The sequence below is a fragment of the Bos javanicus genome, chromosome 8, assembly GCF_032452875.1.
Source record: "Bos javanicus breed banteng chromosome 8, ARS-OSU_banteng_1.0, whole genome shotgun sequence".
NCBI lineage: Eukaryota > Metazoa > Chordata > Mammalia > Artiodactyla > Bovidae > Bos > Bos javanicus.
In genome coordinates, this window is record NC_083875.1 from 100,265,408 (window position 1) to 100,289,285 (window position 23,878).

Here is a 23,878-nt window from a genome sequence, read left to right on the forward strand (position 1 = left end):
TTTAACTCAGTCAACAACTTCGGATGCCTGGGTGATACATGTCACTCTGCACACATTTTCAAGATTTATCTTGTTTCATTAAAACTGTAGACATAATGTCATCTGTTTTCCTTGTCTACATAGTTTTATTATTAGGCAACTTAGTAGTCTTATAATCTAGGTAAAAACAGAAAATAGAAGAAGTGGGAAAATTGGAAGAATAAATTCCACCACCTCCAGTGCAGCAGTGGCTGTCGGTAATACTGAAATATGAAAGGATCAGGTTGGTTGAGAGCAACATGGGTTGAGAGAGAATTAGGAAACAGTCCTCCTTATGTGCGTGCATTTAGATGCGCTATTAAGAAACCAGATCTAAGGTAGTAACATTCAAACTTTTTTTAAAAGTTTCATCATTTAGTTACATTTCCCAGGTGGCCACTAGAGAGTGGATTTGGGGGTGCTTGCAGGTGGCTCAAGGCCGGTGAGGACCTCTGAGAGCAGTGTGGAGAGGGCAACAAAGAAGAACACATTTGTTCTCCCCTGGCCTTTCACGTGACCCCTCCTTGGCTCCCTTCCCACCCTTTCTCCTTTTGTCTTTTTCTCCGCTGTGAGTGAGGGCAGGATTCCATGGCAGCCTTTCAAGATATGCCCTTAGCTTATGCTCTGGGAATTTACCCAGTGAATTCTTGCTTCTCATAAATAGTAACCCATGCTCATCAGCCAAGGTGGCACATAAGAGAAACAGGCTGGGATGTCCAGGACCAGGCTGCTAGCACTGAGTCAGGGTTCATGATAGCCCTGCGCTTTCTGCCTGTGTGTGAAGGACGGAGGAGAGCTGAGCTTAGACCACGAGGGCAAAAGGAGCCTCTCCATACACCCTGCAGCCATGCTGGGATGGTTTGGAGTGATGAACTCACTCTGGACCAGCTCCACATCTTGCCCGGCAGGTCACCAAGCAGAATGGGACAGTCCCTGATTGATCAGCAGTCTCCCAAAACTGTCTTCTGCTAAGTTTGGACTGTTCTAGAATCATGCCGGTGACAGAATTTGCCTATGGTGTCATTTGTGAAAAAGGGAAAAAAAAACTGAAGGTGGACCTGAGAGACATGACCTGTCCTGGGTCCTCCGTGGTCTGAGAATGGCACTAAGGGTTTGAAGGAAGGGAAGGGGATGAGGATGGGGAGGACATTGGTTGACAGAATTAGGAAACAGTCCTCCTTATGTGCAGAAGCCATGTCTTGTTTGGGGAAGCAGTGTTTATACAGCGTAAATGCTCTAGAGGTATATGGACCACCAGGAGGCATAATCTTCCATGTTGATGCCTGCCCAGATATCCCACCTCAGAGAGCAGCCAGCTCTTAGACCTACACTTTGATTCAATGACTCTTCCTTAAATCTTGCTCTCACCTCATGGGCTACTTAATTCATTTCCCCTCTAGAGATTGGCCCCAACTCCACCTTGGTCGTTACCACAAATGACCCTCTTTCTTGGGCTCACCCAGCTGGCTTTCCTCTTTCATTCCTTGCTTCACTTAGCATGTCGACTTCAATGTGAGACTCTAGGAGCATTTCATTAGAAAATGGAAATCTGAGACAATCAGGAAGAGTAGAAGTACATCCCTGTTTATCCTTAGGTCCAAGAATTCACACAGCAACCAACGCAAACTATTAAGTATTGCCTTAGGAAAGATTTCTACCACAGTGCTTGCCAGGTACAAGAAAGGAAAATTACAACTGATTCTGCATTGCTCTCAGAATATCCTCATCATAAATGTTCAAGCACAGAATGAGCCTTTGTGTAAAACCCCGGAACTTCTATCTCTATCTGTAAGTCCATCTTAATGACGGATTCCCTGTCATTCCTTAATGTCATTCCCTGTCATCTGTCATAATGACAGATCCTGAGCAAGAATGAGTCATCGCTGGTCTTATGTTTTCAGATAAACACAAAGCTTTGGGCGGGGGGAATGCTTAAGTAAAAAGACTAAGGGTTGATCTCCCATGGGAGTTCCTGAAGCCCCTCTCAACAGAAACATTTGAAGCAAGTCTTGTGACTTGGCCTGAGCATTGCCATGGCTGACACATTTATAGTGTGTTCTACAAAGACCTATTTGTGATCCACAGACTTGGGTCATGGTTAGCCTAGCCTGCTTTATCTCAGTTAAAAGACTTTTGTTGAAAGAACAAACAAGGAAGTTCACATGAGTCTGCTACTACTAAGTCACTTCAGTCGTGTCCGACTCTGTGCGACCCCATAGACGGCAGCCCACCAGGCTCCCCCGTCCCCGGGATTCTCTAGGCAAGAACACTGGAGTGGGTTGCCATTTCATTCTCCAATGCATGAAAGTGAAAAGTGAAAGTGAAGTCGCTGAGTCGGGTCTGACTCTTCGTGACCCCATGGACTGCAGCCTACCAGGCTCCTCCGCCCATGGGATTTTCCAGGCAAGAGTACTGGAGTGGGTGCCATCGCCTTCTCTGCACATGAGTCTAGAATGTATTTTAATAAAGAAGATGTGGTACATATATATAATGGAATATTCAGTTCAATTGAGTTTAATCACTCAGTCATGATCAATTGCTCAGTCGTGTGTGACTCTTTGCGACCCCATGGACTGCAGCATGCCAGGCCTCCCTGTCTATCACCAACTCCCAGAGCTTGCTCAAACTCATGTGCAGTCCATCCAGTGAGTGATGTCATCCAACCATCTCATCCTTTGTTGTACCCTTTTCCTCCCACCTTCAGTCTTTCCCAGCATCAGGGTCTTTTCCAGTGACTCAGTTCTTCACATCAGGTGGCCAAAGTATTGGAGCCTCAGCATCAGTCCTTCCAATGAATACTCAGGATTGATTTCCTTTAGGATGGACTGGTTGGATCTCCTTGCAGTCCAAGGGACTCTCAAGAGTCTTCTCTAACATCACAGTTCAAAAGCATCAATTCTTCAGCGCTCAGCTTTCTTTATGGTCCAACTCTCACATCCATACATGACAACTGGAAAAGCCATTGCTTTGACTATATGGACCTTTGTCCATAAAGTAATGTCTCTGCTTTTTAATATGCTGTCTAGGTTGGTCACAGCTTTTCTTCCAAGGAGCAAGCATCTGTTAATTTCATGGCTGCAGTCACCATCTGCAGTCATTTTGGAGCCCAAGAAAATAAAGTGTGTCACTGTTTTCATTATTTCCCCATCTATTTTCCATGAAGTGATGGGGTCAGATGCCATGATCTTTTTTTTCTTTTAACTTATGTATTTTTTAATTGAAAGATAATGGCTTTACAGAATTTTGTGTTTTCTGTCAAACCTAAAACTGTGGAATGCTTCACAAATTTGCGTGTCATCTTTGTGCAGGGGCCATACTAATCTTCTCTGTATTCCAATTTAGTATATGTGTTGCCAAAGTGAGCACAGTCTTCATTTTTTGAATGTTGAGTTTTAAGCCAGCTTTTTCACTCTCCTCTTTCACTTTCATCAAGAGACTCTAATTCCTCTTCACTTTCAGCTATAAGACTGGTATCATCTGCATATCTAAGGTTATTGATATTTCTCCTGGCAATCTTGATTCCAGCTTGTGCTTCATTCAGTCTGACATTTTGCATGATGTACTCTGCATATAAGTTAAATAAGCAAGGTGACAATATACAGCCTTGATGTGCTCCTTTCCCAACATGGTACCAGTCCGTTGTTCCATGTCTGGTTCTAACTGGAGTGGAATATTTCTCAGTCATTAAAAAGAGGGCTTCCCTGGTGGCTCAGATGGTAAAGAATCTGTCTGCAATGCAGGAGACCCAGGTTTGATCCCTGGGTTGGGAAGATCTCCTGGAGAAGGGAATGGCTAACTACTCCAATATTTCTGCATGGAGAATTCCATGGACAGAGGAGCCTGGCAGGCTGTAGTCCATGGGGTCACAAAAAGCTGCACACGACTGAGCTACTAACACATGAAAAAGAATGAGGTAATGCTATTTGCATGCTGCATGGATGGACCTAGAATTATCATACTAAATGAAGTAAGTCAGAGGAGAAAAACAAATACCATATGATATCACTTATATGTGGAATCTAAACTACAACACAAACTGAACCTATCTATGAAACAAAAATAGACTCCCTGATGTAGAGAACAGATTTGTGCTTGCCACTGGGGATGGAAATGGAGGAGGGAATGATCAGGAGTTTGGGATTCAGTTCAGTTCTGTTCAGTCACTCAGTCGTGCCTGACTCTTTGCGACCCTATGAACCGCAGCGCGCTAGGCCTCCCTGTCCATCACCAACTCATGTCCATTGAGTCGGTGATGCCATCCAACCATCTCATCCTCTGTCTGGGATTAGCGGATGCAGACTATTATATATAGGAAGGATAAACAAGGTCCTAATGTATAGCCCAGGGAATTATATTCAATATTTTGTGATAAACTATAATGGAAAAGAATATGAAAAAGAATGTGTCTAACTGAGTCACTTTGCTGTGCAGCAGCATCAGAAATTAACACAGCATTGTAAATCAACTATATTTCAATAAAATTGTTGTTTTCAAAAAGAATGTATTTTAGATGCCAGCTCCGAGGATAGAACTAAAGGGCAAATAATATTAAGTTTTCACAGTTTCTCCAGGGACTCAGGTTCACAACCAGACATCATCACTTCTATATAAAAAATTTCCATTGAAAGTCTTTTCTCTGTGTAGGTTCTAAAAACAATTTGGGGGGGTACTATATTTCTTAAATATAACTAGCAAATATATTATACAGATGTATCTAGTTTTTTCTGAAGGGTACGTTGATTGCATAAACTTTTAACTGTCCTATTGTTCCATCAGGATGTTTATATAGCTTCATGTATCTCTCCACAAAGTACATATTAATTACAGAGGGAACAGGGTAAATACAAAGTGGAGGAACCTGGCAGACACCACCATAGTCACAAATTAAAATTTAACACCATCAGTAATTAGACAAGCTGACATTGATCACCATCCAATGAAATGAGCAAGAGAAAAACACAGGATCACTTCTGTGCTCTTCCTACAAAAACCAGTGATTTGGCTCTAACCATGAGAAAATATCAGATAGGGCCAAACTGAAGAGCATTCAACAAGATGACTGGCTTGTAATTTTTTTTAAGCATCAAGATTATGAAAAACCAAGAAAGTACCCCGAATTGAAGAAGACTAAAGAAACACAAGAATTAATGCCACATGGGACCCTAGATTGAACCATTTTGTTGATAACAATATCATTGAGATAACTGTTAAAGTTTAGATGGTGGGATTCTGTCAGTGTTAATTCCATGATTTGGAAGCTGTACTGTGGCTAGGTAGGTTAAAAAAAGACAAAGTCCTTATTTTTAGGAAATGTACACTGAAGTATTAGGAATAATGAGCCTTAGGTTTACAGTTGGCTCCAATGGTTTAGAAAAAAATTACATACAAATGCATTCTAATAATGTCTTAAGATAACAGACATTATTGTAGGAGATGAACTAGAAGGGGACAGTGATTTCTGCTGTCAGTTTCACAAGCTTGAGAAAGTTCTAGCTGAGGCTGGGAGTGCCAGTGTTTGCATGCACGATCCTGTAGTCTGCCCCCGCTTTTCTGAGATTTGAGTGGAAAGTAATTTCAAATATGTTGTGAAATTTACTAGTGTGAAATTGCTGCTGTAAACAGTATTTAATCTGTTTAAGGCTTAGAGGTCTTATCTTCAGATTCCTCTGACATGAAGTATTAAGCCTGTATGTAGAAGTGTTCAAAGACTAAATTAGATGTGTGTGTAATTCATATAAGCTTATAATTTATCTATAATACTTGTTCTCCTGATTAACAAAATACTACTGTAAAAACTGTAGATACACAAGAAGTATAAAACAATAAGAAGAAAATAAAGTCCAAATAGAATATCACCACTTAGAAACCACAGGCCACTGGTAATATTTAGGCTTATTTATTTCTAATATACATATTTTTAAACTGTACCCATTCTTGAGATGTCTTCCTGAATATATAGTTTTTACTACAAATTAAAAAATATTAAATACCAAAACATTTAATACCAAAAAATATTAAATTCAAAAATATAAAACACTAGTTTTATATCCTAATGTTTTTATTCATTTTAGCATAAGCAATTTCTCATTAACAAAATTTCATTTAAAAATTTATTATTTAATTGAAGGATAATTGCTTTACAGAATTTTGTTGTTTTCTGTCAAACCTCAGAGGTTTGTCAGACATTTTTTAAGTTTTTCATTTTAAAATAACTTTCAGCTTAGAAAAGAGCTGCAAGACTAATATAAAGAGTTTTCATGTTTCTCTCTCCAATTGTTAACATTTCTCATAGTTCAGTTCAGTTCAGTTGCTCAGTTGTGTCCAACTCCTCGAGACCCCATGAATCACAGCACGCCAGGCCTCTATGTCCATCACCAACTCCCGGAGTTCACCCAGACTCATGTCCATCGACTCGATGATGCCATCCAGCCATCTCATCCTCTGTTGTCCCCTTTTCCTCCTGCTCCCAATCCCTCCCAGCATCAGGGTCTTTTCCAATGAGTCAACTCTTCACATGAGGTGGCCAAAGTATTGGAGTTTCAGCTTTAGTATCAGTCCTTCCAATGAACACCCAGGACTGATCTCCTTTAGAATGGACTGGTTGGATCTCCTTGCAGTCCAAGGGACTCTCAAGAGTCTTCTCCAACACCACAGTTCAAAAGCATCAATTCTTTGGCGCTCAGCTTTCTTCACAGTCCAACTCTCACATCCATACATGACCACTGGAAAAACCATAGCCTTGACTAGACGGACCTTTGTTGGCAAAGTAATGTCTCTGCTTTTCAATATGCTATCTAGGTTGGTCATAACTTTGCTTCCAAGGAGTAAGCGTCTTTTAATTTCATGGCTGCAGTCACCATCTGTAGTGATTTTGGAGCCCCCCAAAAATAAAGTGTGACTATTTCCCCATCTATTTCCCATGAAGTAATAGGACCAGATGCCATGATTTTAGTTTTCTGAATGTTGAGCTTTAAGCCAACTTTTTCATAGTTACTTTGTCTTCATATTCATGTATATGTGAATTTACATATATAATGTATTATTATATATATTTGGGAGTTTGTGGCTCAGATAGTAAAGAATCTGCCCCTCTATCGGGGAGATCCAGGTTTGATCCCTGGGTTGGGAAGATCCCTTGGAGAAGGAAATGGCAATCCACTCCAGTATTCTTGCCTAAAGAATTCCATGGACAGATGAACCTGGTGTCTATAGTTCATGGGGTCGCAAAGAGTTAGACATGACTGAGTGACTATTTTTTTATACATATTTAGATATTAGTTTTAATGCTCCTTTTTCTGAACCATTTAAAAATAAGTTGAAGACCTCATGCTATTTTATTAAATCAAAATAAAATACGAAAATTCAGGAAATTTGATATTGATACAGTACTAATATATAAACTCCATTTTTATATATTGTCAATTTTTCTCCAAAATGCCCTTTATAGCAATATTCTTTTAACCTCAAAACCAGGACCCAATTCAGGGTCATTTAGAGGTCGTGTCGCCTTAGCCTCTTTTCATCAAGAAAAGTTTTTCAGCCCTTCTCTTGACATTGACATTTGTGAAGAGTGCAGGCAGTGTCCCCTACACATGGTCACAGTAGCTACAAAACATTCTGTTGAAAGTTATTTAGATAATGGTTTATGTTGGGTGGTTTGGTGGCTTCCAGATGTTTGCCTTTATAAATAATATTGCAGTGAACAGCCTTATACTTAAAGCTTTTGTAAGCAGTCCTCATTATTTTTGTCTAATGAAATCCTGGAAATGAAAATACTGGGTAAACTACCCTCTAATAAGAAAAAAAAAAAAAAAACTGCTTGGTTTCTTTTTTTAAAAAAAGAAAAGAAAATGCTGGGTAAATTGGCTTGGGTATGAAAACGTGTTTCCAAATTGCTTTTCAGAAGAGTGAAAAGGGCAATAAAAAACCACATTGGTACCTATGGAATATATTTTATGTTGTTAATTTTTTTAAGCTTTCTCTTACATTTCTGTTAGATGGGCTGTGTTACATAAAAATGCAAGGTCCTAAATTATGCGCACATGTTTAGAAGTATAGAGAAAGCAGGGTCACCAAAGCTGCTTCCGAGTGTGCAGGCAAGCCAGTTGTTCTGGGTTGCTTGTTCATTTGAAACTGATCCTGGCTTCTATTGAGGTAAGATACCTGTATCTTTGTTGGGTCTCCCTTTCACTGCCTGTATAAAGCTTGAATGTTTATTGTATGGGCAATTCTTAACATTTAGCACATGAGTAAGGCGAAGAATCCACCTGCAGTGTGGGAGATCTGGGTCTGATCCCTGGGTTGGGAAGATCCCCTGGAGAAGGGAAAGGCTACCCACTCCAGTATTCTGGCCTGGAGAATTCCATGGATTGGTGCATGGGGTCGCAACAAGTCGGACACGACTGAGCGACTTTCACTTGCACTTTCAAGGCAGTCATACAGACGGTATGATGGCACTTGTCTCAGAAATGATGCTAGTAGACCTTTGTTCTATGAAGTGGATAGATTTGGTGGCGAGCCCTCAGTCAGAGTTTTGAGAAACAGTGCCCTTGGTAATTAACAACATAAACTCTGGAGTCTGACTCTTGACTTACCATTTACTTACCATAAGTCTTAGCTTACCACTTACTGTGTGACAATGGGCAATCCCTTAACCTCTCTGAGCCTTGATTCCTTTGTCTGTAAAAGGGGAATCATAGTGGTACCCATCTAATACGGTAGTTGTGAGGACTAGATGAAATAACACATAGAAAACTCCTAGCGGGGCTCATTCTAAGCCCGAATTCAGTGTTCACTTTTATGTTTCTTATAACCTTACATTCACCTGTGGCTGTGCTATGCAGTGGTAAAATCACTTTCGCATCTTGGGAGGTGGGTAAGGCAGGCATTAGTTCTTCCCTTAGATCTAGATGGGAAATCCCAGGCTCAGAAACTGAGCTGTGAGCTGCCAAGGCTGTGTGTGCAAGGCTGGGAGGACATCTCTGTTCTCTGACTCACAGGTCAGGGCTCTTGTTCCTGAGATCCGCTGCCTGTTTCATACCTATACCCGAAAGTCCAAACGTGTTTGAGCAAATGTTCAATCAACCCATTATACATCTTGATATAGACCAGGCACCAGCAAACGTTTCTCTAAAGAGCAGGCAGTAAATATTTTAGGCTTTGCTGGCCATGCGGTCCATGTTGCAATTACAGACCTCTGTTCTGCCTTTAGAACTTGAAAACTGCCACAGCCAATATGTAAATAAAAGGGTGTGGCTTTGTTCCAGTAAAATGGCATTTACAAGAACCCCTGGCAGCCAGATTTGGTTCCTGCACGGGCTGTTTTTTCTTAATCAACCTCTGATTTAGACAGTCAGTATACTTCTGGATATGGTGGTGGGGGAAGGGGATTTCATTATGTGGGCCACGTACGAATCTTTTTTGAATCCTCGGACATCTTGAGGAGGGCACCAGTGGCTTAGGCCTGGCACTTAGTAGGTACATGAGTGCATGTGTGCAAACGTGCTAAGTTGCTTCAGTTTTGTCTGATTCTTTGAGACCCCATGGACTACAGCCCACCAGGCTCCTCTGTCCATGGGATTCTCCAAGGAAGAATCCTGGAGTGGGTTGCCATGCCCTCCTCCAGGGGCCAGGGATGGAACTTGAGTCTCTTATGTCTCCTTCATTGGCTGGTGAGATCTTTACCACTAGAGCCACCACTGCTTGGCAAATACAATGAGAATTTCTTCTATCAGTCCATATTTTCCTATGGAGAATTTTTCTAAAGTTGTATATGCCTATATTTTTTAAAAAGATCATGATATATTTAGCATCTGTGATTTTTTAATTTTGTTTTTGCAGCATGTCATTCTGAAATGACATAAAAAACAGATTGGGAAAAGAATTCTTATTTGCAAATTTATGCAAAAAATTTTTTTAGATATTCATAGTATTAGGTATCAGTTGGCTGTTTGATTTTCATTCTCTTGCAGTGACGGTGAGTTTTAATAAAAACTTTCCTTGGGGATTTAGACTGTTTTTGTTTTAATTAGAAGGCTATCTCATTTGTACTCTTACACTATTGTTGACTCAAGTAATTTAAAAAGTAAGGGCTGAAGACACATTTGTTCTTTCAAAAGTAAACAACTACTCTGCGACAGAGATAAGAACCAGCTTGTGGATACACATGGGGTTTGCTCCAAGAATATTTCTTGTGGTGTGGAAAATGGTAGTGGCAGCCTCTTGACCCTCAGGCCAGTACATTTATTTGTATTTGATCCATGAAAGCAACCCCATATGACAACTTGTTTAAGGAAATTTGCGTACTTAATTTGAAATATTTCCCTGGGCAGTCCAACCATGGCTGAATAAAGAGGTTTGCTTTTAAAATCAGTGCTTTGTTGCCTTCAATGATTATTCTGTATCAGCCTGCCAAGATTTATTATTTCCCGTTTGTAGAATTTGATGGAAGTCTCACAGAATCTCCTGGCTGCGGTCAGCATTTCATCTGAAAGGCAGCGAATAATACCTTCCTGTTGTACAGCAGGGAGTGAAAACATGTAGCTTTTAAAAATTTTATTTTTGGCCATGCTACTTGTGGGGTCTTAGTTCCCTTACTGGGGCTTAAACCTGTGCCCCCTGCAGGGGAGGCTTAAAGTCTTAACCACTAGACTGCCAGGAAATGCCTCTGTGTAGCTTATTTTAATCTTCACACTGAGATGTTAGGTTAATTATCACTTTTGGTTTTCCCACGAGGAATCGTATGGAAAAGACGTGGATAGAATCATTGTGATCCGGCCGTTGGATGGACAGCATCGTCCTGCTCCGTTTTAGGGGGAAGCACAGCACCGCTCTGTGCGTGTCTCTCTGTTCTTGTTGCCTACAGGGAGAGATAGATGGCGACTTGTGTTGGGAGCTTGAGGTTCCCTGTCTCAAAAAATACCTTTCGTCTCCCTCTCTTCGTCATTCAGTTTCATGAACCTAACATTCTGACAGCTACCATATGCGAGGCACTGTGCTAGGCTGCCCTGGGGATAGAAACACGTAATTCATCACTAGTGTTAACCTGCTGCGTCCCAGAAGGGAGACCAGTGGTAGTCACTGGCATACTGGCAGTCAAGGTCTTCAGTGGCTTCTGTTTTTAGAAAAGAAAAAAACAATTGGAGGGTGGGAAAGTCATATAATCCATCAGTTTTTCATTTTTACATTTTATACCATTAAGAAAAGATTCTATAGAAGTTGCCAAGAAGATTGACAGTTTTAGATAATCAAAATCATAGATGTGATGTCAGCTAGAATAAGAGATCGGAGTACAGTATAGGCTGTCTACTTGGCAACATAGTGGTTATGATTGGACGTGGGAAGTGTGTATTTAGAGCACTGTCTTCCCCAGTCATTTTTCTGATCCCTCTGTCTGCAAAAGCTGTGCTTGCTGGTAACTTAGAAAGACTCGCACAGGCTGAATATTGAAAGTATTTTGAGCTCAGGAAACCAGTAAACAGAAAGTTTAAGAGTCTGTGGTTGTGTTATTTTGTTTCTTTCCAGAGATGAAATGGAAGGTACATTGAAAAAAAGTGAATGCAACCTGCTGTATAGCACAAGGAATTATACTCAATATTCTACAACTTATAAGGGAAAAGAATCTGAAAGCTTTTATATTTATTTATATACCTGAATCACTGTGCTGTACACTTGAAATTAACATAACTTTGCAGTCAAAGTGCAGAGACCTAACCACTGAACGCCAGGGTGTTCTTCATAAACTTTGCAGTGAAAGTGCAGAGACCTAACCACTGAACTGCCAGGGTGTTCTTCATATACAGCATTGTAACTCAATTATACTTCAGTTTTTAAAAGGGACTAAAATTTTAAAAATAACTGAAAAATAAAGTGAATGCAGTAAGTAGAAAGAAATACTGCTTCAACCTGGTAACATGTAGAAAGTGCTTTGGGAGTGTTGCAGAAGGACTGTGTACCTTTTAATAAACAAGAAAAGGTGATTCTTGCGATACTCTATTTACTTACTTTTCCAAAGCCTTCTAGAAGATATCTGTTTTGGAAAATCAGCCATGCTAGCTTAGGTTGAAGGTTTTCCCCTTGATGGAAAGTAATGAAGCCAATGATATTTTTTTCAGGGGAAACATTGATTACTTGCATGAGAGCATTTCATCGAGAATTACTGTCATTTGCATTTGGAGGTTCACATTGTTAAAAAGAGAAACTTTGGAAAGGCGAGAGTGGACTAGAATTGCGGCTTGTATGTTGCCTGTAATCATATATTCCTTTTCTTAGGAACCTGTTTTTCTTAGTGGATTATGTTCTTAAAATAGAGCACACCACATTTACTACCTGGCTTGGCGGGGCACAGCATCTGTTTACAGTTTGGGCTTATGGTCTTGGACATGAACCTTTTCACACACAATCCCAGGACTGAAAGGGCTCTTAAAGGTCAGCTAGTCCAGTCCCAGCATCCCCTTCCCAAGCGGTCTTTCTGCCAACAACTAGAGCCTGACTTTCCAGTGGTCATCCAGGCTTTATTTGGACAGTGCCCAGGTGACAGAAAATCCTCCCCTGTATGAACTGGAACCTCACGTTGGCTTCTCTTCTTGTGCTTCATCAGTGTTGGGAGTCTCACCGAGTCTGTGCAGTTCAGATATTAGAGAGATCTGAAGGAACGTTTTCATGCTCGCACTACCTCCAGCCCACCCAGCCTTCTCCATCATGGCCCTCTTCTTCCATCTGTATTTCATTTGGTAGCTAAAGCCCTTTGCCACCAACCTTAACCTTAATGTATGGAATCAAGAAAGGAACCTGGTCCTACTCTAGAACATCACTTCTCTGGCTCTTAGTTTTACACTTTTGTTAATACGGCTGAAGGTAATATCTTAAAATGGAAGGGTCAGACTCTAAAGGGAGAATCATTGTGTGGTAAATAAAGGTCACCCCTGGAATCACCCATGAAGTACAATCTATAGAAGAAACACAAGGTTTTGTGTCTGTAGCCCTTACAATAATTCTTATTATCCTAAGGTTTGAAACTACTGATCTGCTCTAAAGAATGGAATTGTTAAAAAAAAAAAAAAATCTTATCTGCAAAAGACTTCTGCATAACAAGAGGGGATTGAACTCATTCATCTCCCTTTGCTCCCAACCAAACAAAACCTTTCAGAGGGAGGTATCACTGTATTTTTACTTTATTGTAGTAAAACATGTGTAACATCAAATTTCCTATTTTAACCATTTTGAAGTGTACAGTTCAGTAGTAAATACATTCTCCTTGTGATACAAGCATCACTACTATCCTTTTCTAGAACTTTCTCATCTTTTCAAACTGAAGCTCTGTATCCACTATATTCAGATTCCCCATCCCTCTCTCCCTCCAGCCCCTGGCAACCATCAGCTCCTTTCTGTCTCCTATGAGTTCGACTCCTCCGAGTCCCTCGTGTAACTGCAATCACTGGTATTTGTCCTTTTGTATTTGTTCTTTGACTTAAGGCAATTTTTGTGAAGGCATAAATCCACAAGCCTGAGGACAACAGGGAAGGAGATGATAGGAATACAGTTTTGGGCACCAAGGTGAAGGAGATGTATAGTTAAAATAGGAGGACTGGTCTGTTGTGAGACGGTCTAAACATTCCTGAATCTGTTGCAGTCTTTCATATGACTTGTTTGGCTCTCAGCCTTCCCCAGTGACAGCTTAGGATCCTGTCAGGTCTGCAAAGTTTTGTGTTTTTGTTTTTTTATTACTTATGTGTCTGCTTTCTGTCCTCCAGAGTTTTATTTAAGAATTCATTGGTGGCAAAGAGAAGATCTTATAGTCTTCCAGGGGTTAAAAAAAAAAAGTTGATCACATGCCAAGATCAGGGATGGGTCTTCACATCTCAACAGCAGTGCTGGCAGTTAGAAGGCTATGGAGCACTGCCTTCAATAGTCTGGAGGAAAATAAAAGCTAGAACTTTCTATCCAGCCAAACTCTGAAGCAAGTGTGAGAGTAGAATAATGACATTGTCAGACATACAAGTTTTTCAGGAGCCAGCTGGAGGGAGGTGGTTCACTGAAATAAAAGAGTAAACCAGGAGAGAAAACTACAAGTGAAGCAGGAAATAGGAGATCCGGCATGAAAGAGGCAAAGGAAGTTTCTAGAAGCTGTCTGTGGGAACTCGCAGCTCTGCTCCCAAAATGTGTCAGCAGACTCAGGAAGTGATTTCTTTCCCAAGGTGGAATTAATAGAATATCTGATAAAGATATGGTTAAAATTTGGGGCTTGAACTACTGAGAAATATATAAAATACTAAGTAAAGGGGGCAAAGGATTATTATCAATTTTAGAGAAAACAGTAAGATATTCAGAAAAGTCATCATACTTTACCACATGGCTCACCTGAAAGTAGTGTTATATAACTATAATAATATTATCTTTAAAATTTTCAGTATAATTATGCTGGAAAAGGATGGGGTTCCCTGATGGCTTAGATGGTAAAGAATCCACCTGCCAATGCAGGAGACACAGGAGACATGGGTTTGACCCCTGGGTCTCGGGAAGATCCCCTGGAAAAGGGAATAGCAACCCACTCCCGTATTCCCACCTGTAAAATCCCATAGACAGAGGAGCCTGGCAGGCTGTGGTCCATGAGGTCACAAAGAGTCAGATGCGACTGATCAACTGAGCACATACTGGGAAAGCAGGGACATGGGAAAGGTACAGTTGTGTGGTGGGGACATAGAGCCTTATTTTCCATATCGGGAAGTCAATAAATAGTGCCAGCAACTGAGAAACTACAAAGAAGCCATCTAAAATTGTTACTGAAAATTATCTAAAAGAAGTTAAACGTTTACTTCTTGGGAGGAAGAATTAGAGGGAAGTGGAGGGATGGAGTTAAGGCATTGAGTAAATTCCATAGGACTATGCTGCTGCTAAGTCACTTCAGTCGTGTCCGACTCTCTGCGACCCCATAGACGGCAGCCCACCAGGCTCCCCCGTCCCTGGAATTCTCCAGGCAAGAACACTGGAGTGGGTTGCCATTTCCTTCTCCAAATAGAACTATTAGGCACTTTAAATCATGTGCTTATATAACAGTAAGAAAATAGTGACTAAAATTATAGTGAGTATGGAGAAAGGTATGGGAGGATATGCTCCAGTAAAACAAGGGAGCAAATTAAAAAAGCGGGCAGCGTACAGAAAACCAGGGATCCTGCAAAGTGAAGTCTAGCCATCAACCAGGCAAGAGGAGCAGGAGGTTGAGGGGCTGTGGAACACAGTGAAGTGGATACATTTCCTGATCCACTCAGCTGTTTAGCAGACGCTATTGGGAGGCTTTACAGAACTTCTTAATTGTGGGAAGAGTTTCACATTTCACATGACTCTAGTAATGTGAAGACTGAGGAAGAATTAACCAAAATTTGTGAAGTAAATAAAAATATCGGGAGAACAAGTGCGAGGGAAGTCAACAGATAATGTTTAAAACTGATAAATAAGCAACCTAAGGGGTGGGAGATGGGAGGGAAGTTCAAGAGGGAGCGGGCATATGTATACCTATGGCTGATGTATAGCAGAGACCAACACAATATTGTCAAGCAATTATCCTCCAATTGAAAATAAATTTAAATATAAAACAGCAACATAAGATAAACATAGAAAAATTTGGCAAATAACATAAGAAATAGCTCTAAAGAGTTGACAGTCATACAAGACTAAGGAGGCAGTGAATCAGCTTTTTGAACAGTTTAACCCTTCTATTGCCATTTGATTTTTAAAAACCATGTGCCTGCTCTGTGCCTTTTTATCTAATGAAGATTAAAAATATTTAAAAATAGCAAAAAGGAAAACAATCACAATGTAGCTGTGTGGGCAGCATAAAGGATCTTTAGTCTTGTTAGTTCAGTATAAAGGATCTTTAGTCTTGTTAAGAGGTGCGTGCATTTTTTATTGTGACTATTGAAGGAGATTGTGTTTGGAAGAGCATGTAGCACACAGTCAGCTCTCAATAAGTAGATCTGTTTATCTAAGTAGATGAATTTGCATCTGAAGCAACCAGTCCCACTTAGAGACAGTCCCTTGCAAAGCTGCGGAGAGTAACTTGGCCATTTCTTGACCTTCCAAGATGGTGTTTCGTGCTGGGCAGATTATCACTGTAGGCCCATGACCCCCACGTTTGTGTCTGCATGCACATGCATTAGGCTGTAAAGTCAGTCCGAAGGCTTTGACTGCATCAGCCTGTCTCGGCAGCCTGTCTCTTGGCCCACTTGACAGTATCAGGCTTCTGGACACGCTGGCAGTATTTTCCATACCCTGTTCTGCATAGTGTATATGTCTCAAGTGTCACACTCCTTTCCAGTTCCTTCACTACCAATACATCTCTAGGATCATGAAGATCATTAGAGAGCAGATAGTCATTTCATCCTTCTCCTTAAAGTCTCTTGCCCATTGCCCTAAGAATAAAACCCAATCCTGGGCATTCAAGGCCTGTATGATCTGTGACGTCATCCTCCACCCATTTCTCTAGTCTTATTTCTTGTTACCCTTTACACACCGGGAAAACCAGAGTGTTTACAGTTCTGTATCAATAGTTTGCCATTGCACACCTAAGTATCTTGGCTCTTGCTATTCTTCCTCCCTGGAATAGCCATTCCCCAGCAACCTGTTACATCTAACCCCTAACCCATACCACTCTGGCACCCCTAACTCTATCCCCCTCAAGATTTAGATTAATCAAATCTTCTTCCAGGAAGCCTTCCCTGACTACCCTAGACTGAGTGAAGTATCTCCTTTCCTTTTGTGCTTTCATCCAAGCCCCCCTCACGGAGTCTCAGAGGTAATGCCTCATCTTAGTATTGCTGATGTGTCCTTCTCTTCCAGAGGAGGTGAGCACCCACAGGATGGGGGATCCTGTCTGTCTTGATCAGCACCCTATGCTCAGTAGCTGACACAGCTCATTCCCACAAGGACTGGCACTAATGGTTGGAGTCTTCAGGGTTGCAGCCATTTCGTCAGAGGTGGCTCTTCTCCTCCATGGGAGGAGCTTCCTGTCTGTTCTTGAAGGATCCCTAGGCTGTGGCCTCCAAGTCTCCAACCTTGTGATCCTGGTTGGAGGCTCCTTTACCTCCTTATCGTTTGAATGCACAGCTGGCTGCTCTGGATGATCTGTGTAACATGGTCCCATAGGTCAAAGTTCTGATAAAGCAATTCACAATTCACTCACCAAGGTAGGTGGACTTCCTTCTTTTTCCATTCCCTCAAGGAAGGAAGCACCTGGGCCAGTGCATTGGTTCATTCATTGATTGACTCAGCACATGTTTACAAAGTGTGCGCCCTATGCCAGGCACTGTTCTAGGAGGCAGCAGAGAATCAGAGAGGCAAGGTTTCTGCCGTCAGGGACCTTGCATTCTAAGGAGGGACGCAAACAATACAAAGCAAACAGGCAGAATCATTTCAGGTGTTAATAAGTGCTGAGAAGAGAAGAAAAGGGAGTGTGGGGTGATCAGGGGAGGCCACCCCAGCCTTTGGGCTGAGGTTGCTCAAGTGAAGAGCTATAGCTGCGCAGTCTTATCTGATTGCCACTGACCACATGTAGCTATTCAAATTTGTATTTAAATTAGTTAAATGACATTAAAAGGTCAGTTCCTCAGTCACACTGGCCACATTTCAATAGTCAATAGCCAGAATATGGCTAGTGGCTACCATATTGGACAGAGCGGATATAGAGCTTTTTCGTCATTGCAGAAACATTTCATTGGGCAGAGCTGAGCTAGAGCAAGAACATTCAGGGGAAAGGGACTGTTAGTCTTAGAAGGAAGAAGAATTGAGATCCTGGAGTAGGACCACCATGGGTTGGGTATGGCATTGAACTAGCCCATCTCTGAGTCTTCCCCTCCCCCCAGCCAGCTTAAATGTGTTGATAGAACATTATTCAAACAAGCCCCTCAAATCAATGGACCTGTGATGTCTGAGGAGAAAGGGAAAAGAGATTACTGGCAGAAGAGCACATGTATCTGTTTCAAAGAACTGCCTCTTTTAATTTCACTTGTTGAAATTGGAGCTGAAGTCAAGACAGGATTTGTCCGATAGAATTTTTAAAGGAGAATGAAAATGATCTTAGAGATGTTATAAAGCAGGTAAAACTGCTTGAGAAAAGACCTATTGCAGAATAGGGCAAGGTATTGACAGGTGAATGGATACAGAGGTTGTGGTACATGTATACGATGCAATATTACTCGGGCATAAAAGGGAACACATTTGAGTCAGTTTATTGAGGTGGGTGAAACTAGAGCCTCTTATACAAAGTGAAGTAAGTCAGAAAGAGAAAAACAAATGTTGTGTATTAACACATATATATGGAATCTGGAAAGATGATCCTGATGAACCTATTTGCAGGGCAGGTACAGAGACCAGACATAGAGCACAGACTTGTGGACACAGCTCAGGAAGGAGAGGCTGGGATAAATTGAGAGAGTAGATATTTTACCGTAGGTAAACTAGATAGCTAGTGGAAAATTGGTGTTTAACACAGGGAGCTTAACCCGGTGCTCTGACAACCTGAAGGGGTGGGGAGGAGGTTCAAGAGGGAGGGGACATATGTCTGCTTCTGGCTGATTCATATTGTTGTATGGCAGAAACCAACACAACACTGTAAAGAAATTATCCTGCAATTAAAAAAAAAATAGGGCAAGAATATAGCAAGTCCTGACTCAGTGAGAAGTGCTGGTTGACTCTGGTGGCCAGTGGGTGAGGGGCTGCCCCTTGGCCTTAGAAGCAGGGAGTTAGCCATTCTGACTGAGGCCGAGAATATAACTTCCCATGTTGTTCTCCCAAATCTCTTAAAAACTGGATGACGGTATTTTTTTGTTTGTTGTTTATTTTTAATCCTCCTTAATAGTAGTTCTCAATAAAAGTAGGATTTTTGAAATTTTTATTTTATTATTTTTTTAATACCAAAAGCATTTTGTATTGGGGTATAGCCGATTAAAATGTAGGATTTTTGACTCTCGTGTCTTAGTTGGCAAGAGTTATATTCCTGTCCCATTAACAAGAGCATCTGTGTCTTGACTTCATTTTGTCTCACTTTTCATGAAGGGCTCGTTTCTTTTTGTGCCTGCCACTTTGCTAAACAGGTTTTCTTCCTCTCTTTGTGAAGGTTCCTTTGTCTGAATTAATAGTTACTTGTCTTTACTGTAAACAAGTGTCCAGTGACGACTCTTACTGTGCAGAGCCAGTGGCTTTGCAGGAGGGAAACCGTCTTAAAGGTCACTTTCTGGTGTCTGTATTATAAAATAAGTCATCAGAATTTAGAAAACCGAAACAAAACAGTGGAACTATCCCCTGCCTCTCCAGGGCTCTGTTACCCCATTGCCTTTGAATGCAACTCCCAGCTCGAATTTGTCAAATCATAATTGATCTGATAAAGTGTAATCCGATAATTAGTAGCTGTTTACAAGTAAATACACTCCTGTTTCATTTGCCCTTGAAGGCTCTAACACGGTTCCAAATGGTACCTTTGAACCGGAGAAGTCGGGCCGGTTCACGTTGCAGTGTGTAGGCTTCTTCTGGGGCAGTGTCTACCAGGTACGTGTACACACAGGTTGCCAGCTCCGTGCCGCTTCATCTGAAATGCTGTGACCTTGCAGAGGGCTGTGTCCTTACGTCGGACGTCCGACTGAGGACAGGGAAACCGGAGGTGAAGCTTTAGAAGCAGCTGGTTCCCAAGATCAGGTCGTAACTGAGGGAGAGTCAAGGTCATGATTGCCACCTGGATGTTCTTTTCTCTCTTTAAGGTAGGTCTCCTGGGTTGCCTGCTTTGACTGTGGAATTCTGCTGGGTGCCCACCCAGGGAACTTACACCGTTAGGGCTTCAGACTCACAAAGGCACATTTCCTGTTATTCTTTAGGAAAATTACCTTTCTGAACTCCAGGCACTGGAGTCATCCACAAAGAAAAAGGCACATCTCTGACGTTTCAGACACTGGAAAGCTCTAAATAGCTGAAGGTGTGTTTCTCTGGGCGACTTTAAGAAAACCAAATCAGAACAGCTGCAAAAATGCTATTTGGTGTCAAGTTCCAACTTTGCTGTGAATTATTTCTCTTTCTCTCGTAATTACTGTAATACCTTAGGACTTTCCATTTATATAGCGCTTTTCTTCTCAGGGAGGCATGCTTAAGTGGGAACGTTCTCTGGGCTTTTAACCTGATGATTTAATGCTATAATTAGTTCTAAACTAGTTAGTAATAATTGGAGATGCATTGCCAGAAAGCTAAGTATACAGCTCATGAGCTTTGGATACATGAAAGCTATACAGGCCTGGCTTTCAAATCTGATCAAATTATTTGCCACTGACCTTGAACCTGTTGGCAAGGTAGGTCAACATAGGGGTCAAGTGAAAGAATACACTTTACGGTTTGAAAACTTAGGGTTTGAAAACTATTAGAGGAGCTTCTTTTCAGAACCACTCTGGCAAGGCATCCTGTCCCCTGCAGGCCTTGGGGGTACAGTTTCCATATTTGTGTGCTGCTCCTAGTCTAAGTCAAAAAGTGGAGAGAAATATCTGTATACTGCCTCTAGTGAGAGTGAAGTAAAGAGAGGAAGCATGGAGTTACACACAAGTTCACAAAGATCAGGTATTGTCCGTGATTAATAGAGACTTCAAAATATCCTCTTAATTCTAGACAGATGACTTCATTTTCAGAACTCTTTCAGATTCACGTGTGCTGATTTCTAAAGTAATGTGTGTGATCCTTGTGGTTTTTTGGATCCTGGACAGTTTTGTGTTGTTGATACATAAAAATATATATATTGTTTAAGATTCATTCACTTTTTATTTACACACAGTAAAATCTCTCTGTTTTTGCTGTATCGTTGAGTTTGGACAAATGCATACAGTTGCAGACAAGGTACAGAATAGTTCAGTTTTCTCTGTATTTTGAATTTCTATTGGCGTGTTTTGGTATTGAGTTTACTCTTACTTCTGAAGATGGAGCCAAACCATTTTGTAACAGATAACACAGCTGTATCTGACACTTTCCAGGCTAAAGGTTGAGTGAGATATTAGAAGCAAGGTCTCATTTCCTGATTCTTTCCTCAAAGAATTATAAATAGGAAAATTGCACTATATCTAATTAGTTGCTTCTTCCTGCTATAATGAATGGATTAGAATGTCATAATGAATTGTACAATATATTAAAAATAACTGAAATTTATAATAAGTACTGTAATTAGTAAAAGTAATATAGTAAAAATGAAAAAAGTTCATGCCTTTTGCAGTTTAGGGTTTTTTGTTAAATGTAAATTGAATTCCGTATGATTTTTTTTTTTTTTTTCCAAGGGAAGTGAAATGCTGCTAGAAGCCAAGGACTTCATAACTCAAACTGGCTTATGAAGGGGATCAAAAGGGATGGGTTTCAGGCAGGGCAGAATCCAGGGTTTCAGATGACATCATCAGTGTCCTGCCATCCCATCCCTGTTCAGCTGTGTTTTCCTCTGTGTTGGCTCTATTCTTGGCAGGCTCTTTTCCTTGTGGTATCAAGATGACAGCAGCTCCAGCCTTTCATCCCATTTTCTCAATTCCTTTCAGTCCCAACCAGTCTCAGGATGGAGTCTCTTTGGCTCTGATTGGTTCTCTTAACCCCTCGTGGCTCCAGAGGGAGGATGTGGGGGGAAGACAGAGTGTTCTGATTGGCCAGGCTTGGGTCACACACACTCTTGGAGCCGAAGGGATGTCAGCTCCTCTGGACCACAGGCGGAAGGAGGTAGTAGCAGAAGTTGTGTTTCTTTAAGGGGAATCATGGGGCAGACAAGGGCTTCCCAGGTGGCTCCTGCCAATTCAGGAGATGCTGGAGACACCAGTTCAGTCCCTGGGTCTGGAAGATCCCCTGGAGGAGGAAGTGGCAATGCACTCCAGTATTCTTGTTGGTCCAATCCCATGGACAGAGGAGCCTGGCAGGCTACAGTCCATGGGTCACCAAGAGTCAGATATGACTGAGCAACTGAGTGTGCACGCACACACACACACACACAAGGGGCAGACAAATCAAGACAACACATGTATGTAATGGAACTTCCATAACAAACCACAAAGACAGGGTTCTGAGAGTTTCTGGGTTGGTGAACGCATGGAGATTCAGAGGAGTATTCACTTGGAGATGCATGGAAGCACCTTGCCCTTTCCTTTGCATCTCTGCCATCCGCCTGTTCCCGAGTTAGATCCTTTTATAACAAGTCAGTAATCTGGGGAGTAGTTAGATTCCTGGGTTCTTTAAGCTGCCTTAGCAAGCTAATTGAGCACAAGGGTGAGGGGTCGTGGAATCTCTGATCCATAGCTGGTTGGTCAAAAGCACAGATAATAGTCTGGGCTTGCAGTTGGCATTTGAAATGGAGCAGGGACTGTCTTATAGGACTGAGCCCTTAACATGTGGGATCTGATGCTCTCTCCAGGTAGATAATGTCAGAACTGAACTGCAGGATGTCTAGCTGGTGTCCTAGAATTGCTTGTTGGTAGGGGAGAGTGGTAGTGGAAGGACCCTCTGCTCCCCGCTCAAACACACACACATTGGAATTGGTGAGCAGAACATTTTTTTAACGTAGTATGTCCTCTGGCCAGGAATGATTTAGAAATGAACTAACTGTTTAGATTGATTGTCACAGATTGAGAAAATCCACTAAATACCACATCCTTGAGTGGTGAGTACTTAGCATCTCAGTCAATAACGAGTCTGCCTGCAGTGCAGGAGACCTGGGTTCGTTTCCTGGGTCGGAAGGATCCCCTGGAGAAGGAAGTGGCAACCCACTCCAGTGTTCTTGCCTGGAGAATCCCGTGGAAGGGGAGCTTGCCAGGCTACAGTCTATGGGGTCGCAAGAGTCGGACACGACTGAGCGACTAAGCACATGCGCAGCATAGATTAGGTGTTCAGTAAATATGTGTTGAATAAATGCAGTCCTTGTGCTTTAGTTTAGGGTTGTGGGGAAAATTACCCAATAGACCTCTTCCAAATCTGTGCATTTTTGCACAGGTGACTTTCAAATCTTATCAAGAGCTGCCTCTGTCTTATGCCAAGTAGATGTGGGTCTGGGGCCATTTCAATGTTACTGTTAATGACCTGGACTATAATGCCAATGTTCACCTCTGTGGGATGAGAAATAAAATCTCTGTGAATTTGTATAGAATCTCTATGGACATAACGCTTTTGGAGAAATATAGCTGGATGAAATTTTATTTCTGCAAATGAGATCATTTTGTGAATTCTTGGAATGATAGCTCTGATGTGGTTTGGACCCTGAGATGTCAGAGACCTGGGTCGGCGTGCCTCAGAAACTCCTAGAGCATCAACTTTAAAACCGTTCTACTGTATATGTGGTCTATTTGGCAGACGTCTATGAAGTTGCCCCTCTGAGCCTGGAATATGCTAGATGCTAGAGGGGCAAAGATGGCTAAGACAGAATTTCAGCTTCTGAGATCTTACCATCTAATTAAAAAAAAATTGTGGTAAAATATACATAACATAAAATTTCATCATTTAAACCACCTGTTAGTGCAAAACTCAGTAGTGTTAAGTACATTCACAATGTTATGCAACCATCACCACCATCTTTCCAAACATTTTTAATCATCCCAAACAAAATCAAAGAGTAATTGTCCTTTTCTGCCTGGCTCCTTCTATATAGCAAAATGTTTTCAACTTTGCCATACTGTAGCATGTTTTGGAATTAAATCCCCTGGACAGAGGAGCCTGGCGGGCTATGTCCGACAAAGAGAGTCGGACACGACTGAGCATGCATGCATGCATTGGAGATTCCTAACTTTTGTGATTGAATAATACTCGTGTGTGTGTGTGTACCACGTTTTGTTTATCCAGTCACCTTTTGATGGACACTTGGGATGTTTCTACCTTTTGGCTA

At 41.5% G+C, this 23,878-nt stretch overlaps 1 protein-coding gene and 1 non-coding gene across 11 annotated transcripts in view; one reads left to right on the forward strand and one right to left on the reverse strand.

The window, feature by feature from the left end:
* Positions 1-23,878, forward strand: part of PALM2AKAP2 (PALM2 and AKAP2 fusion) — a 511,493-nt gene that overhangs the window by 413,735 nt on the left and 73,880 nt on the right. The window contains exon 1 of one of the 10 annotated variants that reach the window (XM_061426458.1): positions 18,571-19,763. The exons of the other annotated variants lie outside the window; for them this stretch is intronic. Coding sequence (XP_061282442.1) covers positions 19,728-19,763 — 36 coding nt within the window. The 5' untranslated portion in view covers positions 18,571-19,727. Of the gene's footprint in view, positions 1-18,570; positions 19,764-23,878 lie in introns of those variants that run through there. 10 annotated transcript variants of the gene reach the window in all.
* Positions 3,282-3,384, reverse strand: LOC133253587 (U6 spliceosomal RNA). The gene has a single exon (XR_009738363.1). It is a non-coding gene; the product is annotated as a U6 spliceosomal RNA (small nuclear RNA).